Source organism: Aphelocoma coerulescens, chromosome 3 (assembly GCF_041296385.1).
Source record: "Aphelocoma coerulescens isolate FSJ_1873_10779 chromosome 3, UR_Acoe_1.0, whole genome shotgun sequence".
NCBI lineage: Eukaryota > Metazoa > Chordata > Aves > Passeriformes > Corvidae > Aphelocoma > Aphelocoma coerulescens.
The window spans coordinates 40,740,074-40,760,090 of NC_091016.1; the positions used below are offsets into that span (position 1 = coordinate 40,740,074).

Below are 20,017 nucleotides of genomic sequence, written 5' to 3' on the forward strand. Positions count from 1 at the left end.
TGTATATATATATATACTCCTATATACATTAGAAGATTACACCACTTTCAAAGCAATTCAGATTTTCCTAAAGTATCTAAAGTATCTAATCTAAATAAACCAGTAAAAAATTATACTATAATGTTACTGATACAGACAAAATTCAGAACTCTAAATCCTAAACAGCAGTAATAGTATTTTTTATTTATATAGTAACAAGACTTGATTGGTTTATTTAGCAATGATTTTGTTTTGAAAGTATCTGACTGCTTTATTAATTGCTTTCAGATTTTAGCCTTTACATTGATAGGCTTCTCCCTTCATATGTATTAACTATAAAATTTTGTATGACAGAATCTATTACTACTGTAGATTTTTCTAGCAATGGTTTTTTTCAATTACCTAGATTATTATGTTGGGGTACCCATGAGAAGATGGCACCTTTTCCCTCTTGAAAACACAGTATTTTATACAAGCTACAGTAAACTCTGACTGTGTGATACAGGTAAATCAACATTTAGCAAAGACAACTGTGATAGACTATTTAATAGAGTGGGAAGAGAAAGACACACTCACTCCCCTTAACAGAAGCAGCAAACCACTTCAATGCAGCAACCTGGGAAAAGTTTATGAAGCCTGCAATACTTCACATGGACACAAACCTCAAAATTCATATAGAGTTTTGTGAAAAACAAAAGCAGTGAAGTGACAAATAACATCTGGGCTTTACCTGTTCAAAAATCAATATTATAATGTGAACTAGTATTCATTATTAAAATAAACATATAGAAGTCTTAACTGATGCTTCTTAAACCTAGGGTTGCCACCTTTCAGGCTGCATTGTCAATTCAAAATTTTGATTAAAATTGAAAAAATGCTACTTTTCCAATTATATCTCACAAGGAAAGACTGAATTTTTATTGGAAGTGTCACCTATTTTGGGTACTTTTGTAGACCCCTGTCATAATATCAAAAAGATTCAACTTTATAGCTCAGTGAACACCTCATTTGTATCTCAGCAGAAATTTCTATTTAGCTAATAAATGACACAGCCAAAAGTAACTACCTGGGGAATACACAATGCTAAGAATCCTGACATGGTCCACTTATGACAAACAAACAACAGAAGGACAGCAGGAGGGTGGGAAATTAAGTATCACAGTTGCTTATATCAAGTCTGAATAGGATGTAGCAAAATTTCAATGTGCTGCAACACTGGAAGCTACTCTATTAACTTTATTCTTAAGACTGTGAATTGACTGCAAATATGGCAAAGTTGGTCACATGACAATCCTAAAAGCAAGCAGACATTTATTTTAGATACTCATTCCACATGAGAGCTCACTTTTTTATAATTACCATATTTTCTTTTGATAGGTTTAATATTGCTGTTGAAAAAACCTACCACTTTTTACACTGCTTGCACTAAGAATGTTATGTTCGCTTCTAACAGAATAGTAGGTTAAAATTCGTAGATTGCATGGATTTTTCCTTCCACACATAAGACAAGGTAGAGCAACCACCACACCAAAGAAGATCAACATGATTTGGAAATCATGATGAAATCATAAATTACCATGATTTGGAACAGAGAATGGGAAATAATCCAAGATAAGACAAACCCTTTAATAGAAATTACTTTATGATATTTAGTTAGGTAGTACATAGTTTTAAAATTCATTACTTCAATGTTATTATTCTTATTAAAAAAAATATCCGATTGCCTATTTACAAGCCTACCTTATAAATAAATATTGTATCTTCTATGTAGCAAAATGTGTTGCTGACCTTCTGAACTTCTACTACCATGACTTGAGCAAAGAGACCTTGGCTCTGTTTTTGCGCTAAAGCAAATGACTGCTGACACACCTGAGTGTTCCAATGCAGCTCTGTTTTACTAGTTTTAAGATGAAAACATATCCAAAGAGTTAAAGGATAACAATTTCTTGCCTTTATGATTTTAAGTGAGAAACCTCCACAAGACTTGCCATGGAAGCCTCTTACTCCAAAGAAAAAGACTGCATCAACTAAAACTCAACACTTTCGTAAGAGTTCTTTCTCAAACAATTTTAAAAAATCCACGTTAAAAACATCTAGTATTGTATAAAATTATTTCAAATAATCTCACATACCTGAGGGAGAATTATGAGCCGAAGCCAAGGATTTGGATTTTGAATCTGAAAGTCGAGAAATGCTATTGGCTCGAGTTCTGGCAGAAACTTTAGTGCTATCTCCTCCCGAGAGCAACCTTGAGCCACTTCTGATAATTGCTTCTGGGGTCCGAGATGAGGCAGTGCTTCTGGTTATTGTTGCTTCAGAATCACTACGTGCTGATAAAGAGCCAAGTCGAGTTCTGCGAGGCTGAGCGAGTAAGTCTATTCTGGAAATATTTCTCCTCCCTGACGGAGGTTTTGATGTAGAACTTGTAGTGGACACTTCAGAAGCTACTGAAGCCTTATCGGCATCAGCAAGCTCACTGTCTGAGACTTCACCAAGGCGTGCTCTGCGCAAGAGAGAAGTCCTTGTGGGACGAGGTCTTGGAAGAGTGGTAGATTTACTAGATTGCCCAAGTCCAACAGGAGAGGATTTTGATTTAGCTGACTTTCCTTCCATCTTGGAATGTAAAAGTTCATCTGCTGAGGCAAAAGGAACTCTTCCATGTGATTTGCCAGAGTAGTTTTCCTGGTCAGATGACAGGATATCAGAAATGGCAGAATGAGGTACGCTGGATGTTTGGTCATCATCTGTTAAATCTACTGATGGTTGTCTCATTCTTCCACTGGACTGCACAGTTTTGCGAGCGTCAGCTCTAGACCCACCATCTGAAGATCGACTCTTAGTTTTCTTTTCCATCTTTTCTCTGGCACTCGTAGAAGATTTTAAAACATCCTTTGAAGGGGAACCAGTGGAACATCTATCTTTATATAAGGTGGTAAAGCTCTTCCGTTTCTGCGTGGATTTTCTTTCAGTGTCACCAGTAACAAGACTGATTGTGCTGGCTGTATCGACGTCTGATTCTGGTGATATGGAATTATCTCTGTTATAACTAGGAGTATCAGGACCTTCATCAGTTTTATTTTCTTCACGCAATTTAGCTTCAAGGAAAGCCATTACAGCTTCTGTGTCTTTCAAAATGAGTGTTGTATCTATACTGGAATCAGTGTCCATCGAATCACTTCTGTCACGTAACCTGTTTGCAGATACTAAAGGGGCAGCAGAACCACTTTGCTTATTAATGTGAGGAATAAGTTCTATAGGTATATTTGTGCTAGGCTTATCTATAGTAAAGCTACCTTGCCTCACTAATGGTTTTGAAGATTCCTTTTTTTCTCCTCCAAGTATTTTAGGACTTTGTCCTCTAATGATTTCCTCATTTTTCCTTCTTTTTCCCTCGGTCTGCACCAACTTAATTTCTGCTTTATCTGTAACATGTCCAGGAGCATTGTCTTGATTATCCAAAGTTTTGGGTGACATAACAATCTCTTCCCTACCTTTCTCAACCTGGATTGCAGCAGATTTTGTAGAGGATAATTTTGAGGGTGTCCAGTGTCCTTGCTCCTTTCTTTCTTGTTGTTGAATTTTTGCTAAAGCTTGTTTCACCACAGAAGTTTCTCTGCCAATTTCAACTCTCTCTTTGCTAGAAGAGCTGGGAAAAGAAAACACTTTGTCTCCAGTAGCTTTGGGTGAAAGACCATTCATTGTTCTGCTTGACTTAGCATCTGAGGCACGAGCTGGAGTTTCTTTCTCCTGAAGTTCAGTGTCTTGCTTTTCACCTATTTCTGACCTCTGATGAGATACAGTTTTTGGTTTTGAGTTTTCATTCACTTTCTCCTCTATGGGAAGCTGTGGAAGTGTCCTCCTCTTTCGCTCACCTTGGCTGGTAATAGAAGCAGCTGAACCAGCACTTCTAACAGAAATACCAGACTCACTGATGTCTGTGTCTAAAAATGAGAGAGAAAGAAATATTTGAGAAGACATTCAACAGCATGGCAAATAGAAAAATTAAATGTTTAAGACTGTGTAAGGCTAATACAACATAAAACAGAACTGAAGAAGTCATCAGTCCATCCTGCTGTTCTATGGCAATATCAATTATACTTAGACAAGTATAGGCTGAAAACATTTAATGAACTCTTCCAGCCAGCTGCATCATATATACAAAGTTTTTACAATCTCGCAGTAGGGTAAAATAGGTAAGAAGTCACTGTTACATCGATCAGCACACCATTACAACAAGAAGTGGAAAGTAAGTCTTACATTCCTAAACACCTTTATGACCAGATTTCAAAACCACCAAAAAGAGTAAGATGCTCCTTCTTCCTCCCTAGTTGCCGGTTCCACAGCTCGAGGTCTGCCTCATGGACAGACTACAGCCTCTCTGTGCGAGAGCTCGCCACACTCGGGCAAGAATCTGCAGTGCTGGGAGACACTTTTCAGCAATATTGAAAAGCCCCACTCATGAACAAAGAACTTACTATGGCTGAGAAAGCAAAAATAATGTTTTTATCCCAAACAAGGCACTGTAGTATAAAAATGTATAGAAAATGTATACAAAGCATCAAAAGAATGCAGTACTACTGCTAAAGCACTTTCATTGAATTCTTACTGCACACAGAAAGCTCCTTAGGCCGAAAAGCATGGCCATCCCATGGACTGTTGCAAGGAATAACTGTTTTAGAAACCAAACTTTATTTTTCCACAGTGATGATGAGCGTGCCCTCCTTGCTCATTTAACAAACACAGCAGTTGAGCTGTCATAAACAAGCCTTTATTACTCAAAGGTGATATAAATTGCTCTATGAATTGCTCTGCCTTTGAATATTTGAATAGAAAAATTGTTTTTGCAGTTCATTTGTCAGCTGTTGCAATATAATGTGACACACTTTGTAACACACATCTGTCTATTTCCTTTTTGCCAGGAGAGATCTATAAACAACTGTTGTGCACACCCTGGTGCGATTCTCCTATCACGGCTTGCCACCAACATTGGTTGCTCCAACCAATATAAAATAAATATAAACTGGAGTATAGGGTTTCTCTCTCTGCAAGAATCCTCCAAGCAATTAATTGAATATCAACAACCATGCTGTATGTACACCTGCTACTTTCTATCCATGCTCTTCAATCTATCTTTTCTCTTTGCAGTGTCACACCTTTGATGAAGAATGCAAAGGGGACTCACAGGTTTTTTTTCTATAATCTATGTTAAGACACTGATCTGAGAAGCAGTTAAGTACCTCTGAAATCTAAGAAAGGTTTTCTAATTCCAGGATTTTTTTTCCTTGAAAATTATGAACCAAACTGAAGGTTTAATGAAAATCAGTATGACTGCCCTCTGTGAAGATTGACTTCTCTCAGACATACCTACCAGGTCAAATATTTTATACATATATAAGCATGTAACTTGCTTCTTGGTGAATTTCAAACAGCCTTTAGTAAAAAAAAAAGGCCTGGTGTTGTTCAGCATCCTATTTGGCTACATTTTGTTATGTGAAGTTTAAGTACTAAGAATTCTAAAGAAGATACAGGCATCTAAGTCAACAAGACATATTTTGTGAGTTGGTTTTTAGATGTATAAACCAAATTTTTTTTTATTACACCTTTGGTGCTTGAATGCTTTAGTTCCCTTTTAGTATTTTAGAATTCTTGCAGTATGGGTATGCACTACACAGTAGTTGCTTCACTTTATCTCTTATCTTAGTTCTTATAATGGTAAAAGAAGCCTTTATCTCTCCAAAGAAGATCTTAGGTAGTACCTCATCTGAAAGTGACCATTTAAAACAATACAGAAAACAAAAGACCACCAAAGCTCCCAATTAACCACACAAAGGATCAGTCTCAATAGCTATGATTTTAAGTGCCTGGTATGTACACACCCAATCCTTTCAAACAGTGAAAAATTTGCTCTTGTTTTCCATTATCCTGTGTATATTGGATAATTTAATTTTTCCCCTTTCCATCTCCTTTGACTTTTAGTATCCTAGACAAAGTTCTATGCTTATGATGGGAGGAAAAGCTACAAAAGAAGCAGCAGTCACTGGTAAGAATTCTTTCATGCATTGATGCAGAAGTTTGCATTATTCAACATCAAAAGCAAAACTTCTTTGTAAAACTTCTCCCAAAGGCGTTCACAACCTTTAACGTGAAATTGACGGGAAGAAAAAAGCAGAAAAGCAGCAAGGTAAGTAAGTAGTTTATAGTCAAGAGTGCAGATGTTAACGAATAAACCATTTAAAAACCAGAAATGTGAATTATTAAACTATGGAGGAACATAGCCTGAACATCTGGCCCTCACAAGAAAGGGAGATAAAGTTGTTCATTGCTAAGGAGAAGGTTTCAGGGTTTTTCAAGAAATATAAAAGGTTTTCTGTATTTCCAAGATAAGGAAGGGTGCTATGCTTCAGCTGAAGTCTCTCAGGTTGGATTGCTTACTAATCATTACACTGAAGTCCAATTTAGACTAATAAAGATGTAAGGAAAGAAACATACTATGCAGACCAACCCAAACTGCATTTAAGTGAATGTTTCTCTAATATTAAACTTTTTATCAACCTGTTTTAGTAACATTCAGTGTAATATTGGCACTCAATTGCCACTCTAGACACCACTACTGCTGAGCTTGTTTTTACACTGTTTCTGCTCAATGAAACAGAATTTCATGTGAAAATGAGGCATTAGGAGTAAAAAAGCTGACCAAGTACAGTACATAATCATTCTTTTCTCCCTTTCACAGGTTTTTTCAGCATAAATTATGACAACAAGAAAAGTTTTTAATACCATTTTCTAATGGAGCAGGCACCGAGGACTCCAATCTCATGTCATCTTGGTCATGACGTGTGTGATTAGCAGCCAAACTGGCCCACTGTGATACCCAACGTTTGCCTCCAGGGTTAGTAGAACCTTCCTAAGAAAGAAAAAAAAAAAGCAGAAGAAAAATTATAACTGCTTGATAAAAAGCATGCCATCTTTCCAGGTTTTTCCTGAATAGGTATGTCAGACACTATTTTCCTGAAGGAAGTTGAAAAAAATAGTTTATCTCAATAAATTTTAGAGTCCCCAGCTCTACAATGGCAAACAAACAAAACCTATACAGCTGCAGAATCAGTACCAAAGAAACAACAGTTCCTAGTGCAGTGAAAGAACCTACATAAACTTTATCAGAACATGTGCTAGTTCTAAGGTCAGGTTATTTCAGTCCTCAGCTCAGAAGTACAGGAGAAGAACGTGGGGTGTAGGGCTGTGCTAAAAAATTTAAGATGTGCTTCAGGAAGACAAGAAAGCGACATTTTACCGGTTTAGAAGACCGTCTTGTCCAGATGAAATACTGTATTTACTTCATTACAGAAAGACTACCTTAAGGACTGAAAGAGTAAGATAACTTATGATGGAAAGGAAAGGAAGCTCTGATTATTTGTTTGGCCTAAACAAAAAAAGAAGCAAAGATTAGTTTTAAACCATCCTACTGAGTAACAGTGAAGTCAATGTCATCGGTATTTTACAATTTTTTTGCAGCTACACCAGAAAGGAAATTAATTTAGTTTCTTGATGGCAAGCCTTTTGAAATCTTGAAAATTTTTAAAATGTAAGAAAAGCATAGAATTAAACCATCTTCTTGCGTTACTACAGCATGTTTTTTAAAAAACCGATTTCTACATACAGTGCAATGTTACTGTCATATCAAATATATTACAGTCTCTCTTGCTTACATCTCCGAAAAATGTCACCAGCTCTGCTGCATCTTCAAATCTTCACACACTATTCAAAATGCTGGGTTTTGCCTAATGACCACTCTTGGGTTCTAGTGCTTCACCAGGAAACAACACTATACATTTTATAAAATTCATTTAGCAGAAATGGAATGGTGAACAATGTCACCTATTATATGACAACTTCTTTTAAATTAAAAGTTACTCAGACATTTGGAAAGCTTGAATTTATGATCTTGAACTTCTCCTGATTAACGCCAACAAGTGCACTGTAACAAATCTCTTCCGGAATATCATGAATGTAGTAAATCAGAGATGCAGCAGGTAATTTGTTTGAACTGCTATACAAATTTCCATATTTTGAATTTATTTTTTAGAATCAAAATGTTATAAAATTCAAGTCTAACAACAGTAAAGGAAGGCAATTCAATGCTTCTGTTACTTATGGGCACTTCTGAAGACAATGCAAGGTGCCAGTAAGAACATTACAAAAAACACACAGCATTTACGAACTGACAACTACTGAACCCTCATTTTTCTTTCCTATCATTAACTTTCCTTTCCTGTCTGTACCAGCGAACTTCTATCTAATAAAACAACTAACTATAGCAAAATCCAAACATGATAGACGTCCCAATCACCTCTGCTACAGAAAACTTCAACTAGTTCCTTCTGCACCACCTAACCAATTACAGAGATACAGGTATGTGTCAGAAATCTGAATTCTACTTCACAATGGAGAAACATATTAAGACTTTGCAGATTAACTGCAGCAAAGCAAAATGATAAAATTATTTTTCTCTGAATTTAATTACACTGCCAAAAAATGGTTTCTACATAACAGTGAAAGTAAATGTGTGCTTTGCCAGCTCTGTGTATACAAGCACAAACAACAACAAAAAGATGCAGTTTCTTTTCATAGTAGTTTAAGCACACCCAGAAGGTGTAAGGTTTATAAAACATGTATCTAAAAGGTCACATTCAGTTATCCCAATGTTCTTCCTATAATCCATATCAATTTGCATCTTACAGGCTCTCAAGATGATGCCTTGAGGTAGCCACTTAAAAACGGAGGCTAGACAAAAATTAGAGAATAGAAGTAGGTATTTATTTGAAGGCCCTTCAAAGGTACACCCTGGGCAGTCTAAAGGCTACAGACAAGATGGACCCTGGGTCACGGGTTCTTCACACTTTTATAGGTTTGGTGCATTTGCATATCAGGGTCAATTCTCCAATTATGACTTCAATTAATAATGTAATTATCCCAAGTTTGCCCCTCCTCTCAAGGCTTTATTTCACACATTTTGGGGCCTGGGACAATCTAGTTGTCCTTGGAGAGAAAACCAAGAGAGGTTTGTTATGTCTAATTAGCATGAGAGAACAGCAGGCCACATGACACTTCAGAGTTACACACTAGGCAGTACAGGATTTGAAAAATATAAAAGTTAAAACCTAAGGCATCAAAGAAAGCAATCCTTCAAATCTTCTCTTGAATACCAAGAAGAATTTCCTTGTCTTTCAGAAAAGCTGGGTTTACCTATGAGATACCAGCCTTTTACTTTCATGTTAAATCTGCTTTCTCTTATGCTTATCGCACATAAAAAGTCAATAGGAGTAATAACTCTTTGGAAAATGTACCAATGGATTTCTGTGGGCTTATGATTCAGCCTGAAGATTTAGGGCTTCAGGCCCCACATCTGAAAAAAATCCACAGTGCACACACATTACACCTGAAAGCATCTCCAGTTCTTGGCATTTCAGAGCAGAATAACAGGTTTTTTTTAAAATAAATTTCAACAAGGTGAATAAAAGTAATAAAAAAATGAAAATGTCTTTTCAGAAACATAACTCCAGTCAGTTCAAGTTGTAAGAAAAATATTATGTCATCTTTTCATAAATTGCTGTCTTGAAAGCAGTTCTTCCCTCCTCACACTACCTGCTTCAGAACCATATTCCTCCAGGGTGATGATCTTTTTACAGATTTCCATACATTATTTATTTACAGCCAATGTCTTCAAGTTATTCCTGGAACAACACTGACATCTATCTTAAACAGTTCTTTTTTTCTTCTGTTATACTTACTCCCTTTATACATGAAAACCCAGCAATTGTACCCATCTCAGCTATTACTTTGAGAGACAAATTGAACAGCATTGTTAGGTAAATCTCCATTTCCATAACAACCTGAGGAGACTTCTTTGTACCTTCTCTAGACTTGTATCCACCCTTCCTGACCAAGAGTGGCAACAATTCTAGTGCTACTATTACAGGGGAAGCTTCACTGTGGGGACAACGCTGCCCTTTTCTGCTGATAATACATTTCCCGGGTATCCAAGGGTCCTATTTGCCTTTTCACAACCCTATGATATTGGTGATACATCAGCCTACATTTCAGTATAGCATCTAAGTTCAAATGAAAAGTAAGTATCAAACTTCAAACTAAATGGATTGTTCTACAGGACAGGAAATTACAGTAATTTGAGAGCACAAACAAAAGGACAATACAGCCTCTAAATACTCCACTTCTAAGAAGCAATGTAGCAAATATTTACATGAATGAAATTATTAAATATTCAGAATGTCAGTAGTATTATTCATCTGATCTTCAGTGGGAAAGACATAAAGTAGGCATTCAAAACAGCAAAAAAAACATTGTAGTCAATGGCACTGATGACCCCGAAGATGAAGAACCAGGTTTCTGAGCTTCAGTCTTACAAAAAATTTAAAAAACCCAAACAAACCCCAAACCAACCAAAAACCAGAAGATATCAAACACAGTGTTGATAAACCATTATTTAAGAATTGTGTTTAGCACAGACAACTGACCACTGAAAATTAAATGGAAACTGGATGGATAAATTATAGCCCAATGCCTGCAGTATTTTTATTAACCAAGCTCATATGGTCAGAACAAATAATAATAACAACAACAATAATATTCTCTTTGTTCTCTATTTACTGATTTTTTGTTCTTAAATCACACTTACCTTGGTTGGGAAGTGGCAGCTTATAATATAGAAAATCAAAGATATTGAAATATTTTAACTAGATGGATTTAGTATTTTCATTGCCTATATGTAATCATTGAGAAGGCAAGAACCAGTCCACTCAAGCTCAATCCAACTCTGTCAAGACACTCACTCTGCGCTTTATTTTATTTCTGACACACACTACTCCAAAGTACTTAAAAGACTGTTGTATCAAAGAAAAAGCTGAGAATTTCTTTAACAAGAAAAGCATTTCCAAGCATTTCATTCATGCTTCACAAGCCCTGTACTGCTAAGATATTTAAGTTCAGAATAAGCTTTCAACCCCCAAAGTGACTCTAGGTGACCCTGTTCTGCCTTGGCAGTGGCGTTGGACTGGATGGTCTCCAGAGGTGTCTTCTAACACAAACTATTCTGTGATTCTGTAAAACTGTTTTTATAAAATCTTTGTAATTTCCCAGGCCATCTTTTCCGTCTTCTTGAACAGAAGTATCTTAGATTTCTATTCTTTGCTTTTTCTATGCCAATCATGTTCTGAATTCACCTCATTCTGCTAAATCATCTACAGGAATAAATGTGATGGACACCTGGAATAAGGCCCACCCACAATCTGAGTGGATGCAAAACTGGAACTCTGAGCTACCCTGATGTTACCTGACTATTTAGCCAAGATCTTCAAAAAGGTTTATAAACTTATGATCTGCAGCTCAGTAATGCAGTAAGTCTTCCAAAACCCACAAGCAGAAAAGTTTGTATATGAGAACATGACCCACATACTTTACAAATCAAACACATTTGCCTCTCCCTTTCCTACTGACAAAACAAACTGAGTGCAAGTTTTGGTAATAAGACTTTAAATGTAACTATCTTCTCTCAGTAGTTATGATTTTTTCCCCATTATTTCCCTTTAAAACACACCTCAAATTTTCTGAACTAGCTTCTCTGTTACTTCTACATATCTATCAACCAACTTCTACTTTTGACTTTCTCTAGTAAGCTTTCTTCCACCTTTATCTGTCCTCAACTCTTTTCACACTAATCTTTTATCCATGTTGCTCGTCACTTTTGCCCCTTGACTTACTGAATAATTTTCATTTTTTCTCCTATCATCATGCCTTGTAATAATATTTTAAATTATGCTAATAACCTTTTCTCTCCCACTATATAAAGACCTTTTAATGCAGCAAAGCAGTCACAGTAATAAAACAGCATAATTCTTGTAATTTCAACCTAAATCAAAGTGAGTTTTACTTTGTCATTGCCAGAAGGTTTCTTAGACCTGCCATATGATTGCAGGAGGAGTCTCAGTCTTGTAAAAACAAAGCCTTTTATTTGCAAAACTGACACCTGAAAAGACCAATGATGTTCATAAAATAAATCACATATTATTCTTCTGCTTATGGAATTATAAAAGTGGAAAAATATCAATACTCTTGAAAGCTGATAGGGCATGAAAGAGCTGAGTGCTGCAAAAGGCCTAAAAAAAAAAAAAAAAAGAGAGAGAGAAATAATGTGGTTATAGATTTGTGCAAAGAAGCAAGGTGAAAAATCTTCCGCAGGATATGTCTATGCTGTGTGGCAATACTTCACTTGAAGCTGTAACCTTAGAGAAATTAGTCAAAGGTATTAATCTAGACACAGTGACATACTTAGTGTCTCAAAACTTCACAGTAGCTAAAATACAACCATGATAAAACATACCTCTAGGAGAAACAGATTTGTAAATATTAAAATCAATGTATTTGCATGGCAGGAACACCAAGCAGTACTTTAAGCTCTTGATATATTTAAAAAAAATTGCTTATTTATAAACTTTATAACTAAATTACAGGATCATGCTTCAGAAACAGTTTACCAAGGGAAGTAGAAGTAAGTGTTATGTGCTTCATTACTGTTACCAGTTGATTCTGATCCATTGTGATCCTGTTCTGTTCCAGACACATTTCAACCTAGTTTATCCATCACAGTGATATCAGAATGTCTCCCAAGATTTCAATACGAAATATGATCAATATCTAGCTTGTGTATGTCTTCTAAGTCATATATAAAGCCAGGCATTTTCCTCTGTTAAATCTTTCACTAACTGGATTAAGTCATCCTGCATCTGAATGAACTAATGTAAGTGACTTGTGCGGAGTGGCACCTCACTGGAGAACTTAAACTGCAAATGTAAAAACCTAAAGTCCTCTGGCTTCAGAGAAAAAATCTGAAAAGTATTATCCACCATTTTTTTTCCCTAACTGACTTTGCAACATGCATTTAATGCACACATCTTATTTATGAATTTTAATATAGTTACTTGCTTTGGGCTATAAAACATGATCAGCTTTTCCTCTGCAGAACTCACATGACGTGTATACTGTGCAAAGTTACGTTGTTGCAAGGAAACTTCTGCTACATTTCCAATACACTGGTGTTAGTGCACACAGAAAGGTAGCCAAGTTTTAAAACACCTCTGCAGTGTAATGTGCCTGTCTCTGACAGAGAAGATTTGATAATGCAATAGAGGCCTAGGAGAAATAAAATACTTATAGATCTGAGTTAATCTTTTCCAGGCAAGATTTTGTTTCCTGTTTAACACTTACTGGTCAGTTCTTAGTGCTCTCTTTTAGTGGAAGAAAAAAGAAGACCGTCAAAAATTAAATTCTACCTCTGTGTCAAGAAATCCAGTTGTACTCAGTGGTCTTTTTTCTTCCAGCACTACTGTAGCAGAATTTATAGCCCAATCTTTTACTAAATCTTTCTGGTTCTCGTTGATAACAGGCCTATTATAATCCTGGCTGCCATCCACTCCAAATACCTGAAAATGAAACAAACCATTACATTCATTAACCCAATACCATCCTTATGCAATGTTCAATGTTAATGGATGGATGGTGGCATGCTGGATAGTGAGTATAAATAAGTTTTACTGTATTATCCTTATCTGTCACCTTGGTGCAATATACAAATTAAACAGAAGAAACATCTACAGCAATTAAAAAAAAAGTGGAAGTCTACGTCAACATTGTGAAAATTCAAGGAACTGCTAGTTGAAATGGGCAGATATGAAAAAATGACACTTTGATGAAAGGAACAAAAGATAAAAGCAAAATCATTGTAAAACCCATTTTACCAATTAAGGGAAAACCTCAATACCTAGAACCACGAAATTTTCAGATTTTTGCTCTTATCTAATGAGAATAAGAAATACAAATGCTTATTGAATAATTTCTCAAATACAAACAAAATTTCAGTTTTTCAATTGTTAGGGACTTAGCAGATGTTAAAAGTCCACCAGGTCTCATGAACCATGTTGGCCCATCTCATCCAAGATGTGACCTGGCATAGTTCTTTTACTGCTGTTTCCTAATGGTGCTTATAATCTCTTCTGCTTACGCCAGAATAACTTTCCTGTGACATTTTAAAAACATTGCTCAGAAAAAAATACTAGGAAAACATTATTACCAAGGCAATTTAGTAATAAGAACTTTAGTAGGAAAACCACCATTCTGTTTGAGTCACAGAAAACAAGGAATATGAATTGCTTTCAGAATTGATGTATGATCAAAGACATTTTAGAAAATATTTTGTATCTTGGAAACATCCAATTTATAAAATTCGCAAATTTCTGCCTAAGAAATAAATTCACTACTTTACTACTAGAGACTTAGACCTTAAAAAATTACAGAACAAAATGAACCTCCCACACACATTAAAATTGTTTGCCAAAAAGTAACAGTAAACATCAAAAATTGTTTTGTCATCTTCACAGATCTTCCCATAACAAAAACTACTAGTGCAGAATAGGAAAAGGTGTACAGATTCTTTTTTCTCCAAAAGTGTACTGTAATCCAGTTTTTCACAGCAAAGCTAGAGGGCTGGTTTACTACAATTCTGAACAAGGTTAGTGTCTTCAAAATGGATTCACCGCTAGATGGCCACAAACCATAACGTTGTCGGCTTCTGAGAAGCAGACAAAGGAAAAAATAATAGTTAAACACCCTGTCATTCAACTCCTTATGCTCTTCCAAATGTACACGAAGACCTTGCTACAGCATTACTACATTTAGACCTGAGGAAATTTTATCAAAGGCATTGGATTTTTATTTTGCTATCATGAGAAAAGCCTGCTTTTTTGACATCTTAAAATTCAGGCAGTGCTCCCTGAATTTTCAATTTACACATAAATCATATCTAGAGTCTCTGGATTAGAAGTTGCTTAACAGTATTTACAAAATATTTATTTTCTTTTTTTAGAAATAGTGTTATAACTTAAAATTTTGCTTTCATGATATACTTTTGATTTGCATGGTTGTAGCAATTTCTGAAGATAGAAACCAGTTACCACCCACTGACTCCTTTCTTTGAATATATCAGTATTCTGCAGAGACTTTTTTCTTTGTGTACCATAGTTCCATTGATTACAGAATTTTACATGTTCTTTTAAATGAAATTAAATTCTGGTATTATCATATAAGCCCCGGAAGGAAAGTATGAATTCCACACTTCCATATCTAATCAGAACTAGAGCAGCAAATTGCTGCCTGTAAATTGCTTCCTTTTATCTGACAGCACATTCATTTACCATGTCAAATTTCTTTACTTTTATCAGAAATAACGCCTCTTTCAGTCTTACCTTTTCTAGTACTGAACTCCTGTTTAAGCAAACTTGGTTATTCTTCTTCTATTACTGAAATTACTGCAAAACTAAATTTGAATATTGCCTATATTTTTCTGTGAAAGGTAATATGGATATCACCAAGACCCAAGCAATAGCACTCATAATGTTCCTTCTCTCTATAAAGTGTGGGTATCAGAGGAGATAAGCAAAATATTTGGGGACCGTACTATTAGAAAGAAAAGTTTTTCAATAAAAGTGTATTTTTGTACTACAATGTCATTCTACATTTGATGTGTGCATGTCCTAAGTTCCACTGCTATACAACTGCAAAGCTGCTCTTCTCATAAGAAGAGATGCACGTAAGTGTGATGTAGCCCAAAGACTAAATTTCAGAATTGTGATATATAAAAACTGCTTGAAAAGATTGCTACTAACACATAATTAAGAGTTTAAATACTAAAACTACCCACAAGATAAAATAACTCATGTTAAGTATTTTACAAAATTTAGATCATTACTTTCACACCTGTCACACATCTGCAGAAAAGTAATAGTATCAGAACTTCAGGATTAACCAATCCACATACTCCATTTACCAGATCAGGAGAATATATCCTCAACAGAAACAGTCCTGAAAGTTTCAGCTGGAAATCATCTCTACCATTTAGAAAATGCAATTTTTACTTTCTGGGTTGCTACAACATGGTACGTGTGCAAACGGGGGCCGTTGTGACGGCAGCCTGAGTGGACAGAGACTTGTATCTGCCTACAAAGACTAGATGACATTTTTCAAGGCTTCCAATTCTTTAGATGATTCTGTTCTTCAGATATCTTCATGATTGCAAATTCATTTAAGGGAGGTCTAGGAGATAACTTAGTCAAACCAAGATAACTTAGAGGAAATGCTGATGACAAATATTGCTGCACCTCTCATCTATTTAGACGAAAAGACTGAAGTTTCTTTCTGCAAAGCTTCTATTTGTCAGGAGCAACTATGAAATGTATTTTGATTAACTATGTTTTGGGGAAGAAAAAGATTAAGCCAGGTTCTGCAATCAACAGAGATTTGCATGCACTGAGCTGTTTGACAAATGAGAAGCAAGCCTTTATTTTTGATAAAGGAGGTAAAATATTCTATGTATTCTATGTATGTGACTAACCACCACAAATCGCACATATCCACCACACAGCTGTCAATGAAAAAGAAGTTTCCTAAATCTTTTACACCTTTTTAATAGCACTGTAAACAACAGGGACTTTCACAATACCCTGATCTTGCATTTCTTGAGGGAATCTGGGCAATGAGGAGTAATGTAAAAAGAATAAATAAAGAATAAATCCTAGAAATATTAAAAAAACAACAATACTAATATTGGTGGTTTTTTTTGGTTTTTTTAACAGGTGTGATTTAAAACAGGAACTATGAGAGAGATATTTCCAAGGTATCAGCTTCCTATAAACAATCATTCTGGAAAGCTAAAAGTTTTTTGCCCTGCTCTGTCCTATTGTTTGTTTTTCTGAAATTATATTTTAGCAGGAAGATTACAATATTCCATCCTGATTGTTTCAAGTTTCCTGAAGTTACAGAACAAAAAACCAGGATGAGAATTTTAACAGAAACCCTGAAAGCTGACTGACATGGAAAAAACCTAAACACCCTACCAAACTGCACCATTTTATGGGGTTCTTGACACATGGCTGTAATGGTAGAACAGACACAAACATGGTATAAACTGTGGTGGTGGTGTTTAAAAATAACTACTTTCTTGTTAGGAAGCATGAAACAATTTCCACTGCAAATCAGGACATTTTGAATGGCAAGGGAATGATGACATGCTGTAGAAAGTCATGACCTGTCTATGAAATTTTCTCAACATAGTTTTGTTTAACCTGCAATCCAGTTGGCCTCTTAAGCAAATGGATTAACAGGTGATACAACAGACATTGTCCAACTGGGGGAGCTCAGCAGGGGCTACCAAGATGGCCAAGACTAGAGCATTTTACCTGTGGGGAGAGTCTGGGGAAGCTGGACTCGATCAGTTTGGAGATGGGAAGGCTTTGGGGTTACCTAACAGCAGCCCCTCAAGTACTATGGGGAGCATATCAAGATGACAGCCAGGCTCTTCACAGTGCTCCACTGCAGGGAGACAAGGGACAACTTATGTAAATTGAGACAGGATATAGAGAAAAGTTTTTTTCACTCTGAGGACAGTCAAGCAAGCTTGCCTAGTCTCTGCCCAGGTAGGGAATGAAGACCCAAATGGATGAAGTCCGGGGCAACCTGGCTGACCTCAAAGCTTCCTTGAGCAGGAGGTCGGACTAGAGGTCTCCTTTCCAAGTCCTTTCCAGCTTATGTGATTCTGTGCTCCATAATAACAGTGACCATACGTAATAACTTAGCATTGCAGGTCTCCTAGTGCAAAGTCCTGAGAAAGCCCCAAGTATCCTAGAGCAGTAGGGAAAAGGTGAGCTCCTGGAACATACTTCCCCATTTCAAAGCAGTGAAGTAAGTCCTCCAAAGATCCCCTATGAATACTCCATTTACATTCTGCAGTTCACCCAGTAAAACAAAGGGACAAACCAGCAGGCTTAAACTATATCAAGTCTCAAAGCACTATCATGCTACTTGATGGAATGCAAACTTGCCCTGAAAAAATACAGAAGGAAAAAATATGCAATAACTAATGGCAAAACAATTGTAGCTTAATGAGGATATTCACAAACTTTATCACTTTATAGCAGCAACAGTTTTTCCAATATTCTGAGAATATAACCCTATCTACATTAACCAGTAATTGTTAAAATTCTTCATCCAACCAAATCCAAGAATTAAAAAAGTCTATCGAACACAATAAAAGCAAGGTGCAACTCTTGTAAGAGGTACTGGCATATTTTTGGAGACAGCATGAGTTCCAGGACCAAGTCTGAGCACATGCCTTGTTCTCTTTGGCAAGGACTAATTTTGTAGAAAGCAGAGTACTCTTTTGGCAGGTTATATACACTTCCCTGTGACAACAGCTCATGACTCACCTGGCTCATCATCATAGCTGCAACACAGTTCTAGCACAAGCTAGCTTTAGTGATCAGGAATTGGTCTTGTTCACTCTCCCTTCTCCTGCCCCAAAGTAGATGAATTAATATTTTTTGTAGCACAGAAGAAAGGTGAACATAATGACTTTAGAATTAACTATCAAGATGATTCTTTAAAACCACAGAAGTCGGTTTTCTTTCTTGATATGTACAATACTTTCAAGAAATTAAAATAAAAACTCATCAGAAAAAAATAATGGCAACAGAAACCATTATCTTCTGAATCAAAGGGAAGACAATGGTTTGCTAAACCCACCCCACCCCTACCCACAACCCTCATCTGATGTTCTCCGTATGTGCTTTTCATAAACTTTAAAGTTCTTGACCAAGAAAACAAACTTTTTCCAGTTGTATCTCATTTAGATGCTTTTCAAAGTTCATAATACATGGACTTTATATTTGCTTTACCTTTAAACTATTTCACGGTGTAAGACGACCACACTGCAGTACTACAATACTGTAACTATTCAGTATTTAATGACCACAGAGCTAGTTCTTCATCCAAATCATTACTGAAGATACTAATATAAATGGAAAAAAAGTGTAATTTGAGACTTTTAATAGATCTGTTCACTCAGTTTTATAGCAGATTATGTATATTAGAATGGGAAGATCTGAGAATCCTATCTAGTGTTAAAGTTTTTAGTTTACAAAGTTTCCCCAGTAATCTTATTGCTGAAGTCTTAATGAAAAGGATATGCAGTAATTACCAATAATATAAATAAAATTAACAGAAAACCAACAAATAGATAGTAAGAATTCTAGTCGCAATTCCTATTCATTAATGATGGTATTTGAAAAGTAAAATTATTTCAATAATTCATTTTCTATTCTTTCAGCTCCTAACAACAGTCAAGGACATAATCTAGAAACATACTTGAAAAAGATCATGAGTTGAATGCTATTAATTTCAGTGTAGGCAATCTGTATTAAAGGAACAGAACAAAACCCAATGACAAGAAAGACAAAAGGGAATTCAAAGATGAACAGTTAAAAAAAATAAAATCAAAGCAGAGCAAGGGTAAGGGACAAGGGCCTACACTGTACAGTGCATTAAAGAAGGATCATGGCAAAATAAACAAGGAACAAATGATTTCATTTGAAATAAGGTATTTGTCATTGTAAAGTGATGGGAATGTAAATTGTAATAGCAATTATGTTTCATAACCTTTTAGGGGAAAGGAAGATGATGAGTATATTTGATTGTCACAGAAATCAAAAGTAGATTTCAGAAACTGAGCTGTGAACTGGTAAGAGTCAGAGCAGCAAAAAACCAAATTAAATAAAAAAAGGGAAGGAGTATGATTTTGAAAATACAAGCAGGATTTCAGGATTTGAGCACAGTTTGGGTGTACTAAGAAAGAAGAAATTGTAAATAAACCACACTCAGAGGATGACTGATTGATTGATTGATTGATTGATGGCAAGAGAGGATTCCAGAGAGCAAGGAAATCGAAGAAGCTTCAGATCATCTTGGCAATGCTGCATTTAGTGTTCAGCCTGAGCTCCTGACAGTTTTTCCACAGAACGTAGTTCAGGCATTCATAATACACAGTAAATTGGTCATGTAAAGTCAGTTAAGGATCATAGAGAAAAGACAAAAAGCAGACATTTTTTCCCACCTTTCAGACAGTGAGATAAGAGTGCAATGC

At 35.8% G+C, this 20,017-nt stretch overlaps 1 protein-coding gene across 1 annotated transcript in view; it reads right to left on the reverse strand.

The window, feature by feature from the left end:
• Positions 1-20,017, reverse strand: part of CEP170 (centrosomal protein 170) — a 96,619-nt gene that overhangs the window by 21,502 nt on the left and 55,100 nt on the right. The window contains exons 10-12 of the mRNA XM_069009904.1: positions 13,323-13,472; positions 6,757-6,883; positions 2,112-3,920 (exon numbers count right to left, since the gene is read on the reverse strand). Coding sequence (XP_068866005.1) covers positions 2,112-3,920; positions 6,757-6,883; positions 13,323-13,472 — 2,086 coding nt within the window. The remainder of the gene's footprint in view (positions 1-2,111; positions 3,921-6,756; positions 6,884-13,322; positions 13,473-20,017) is intronic.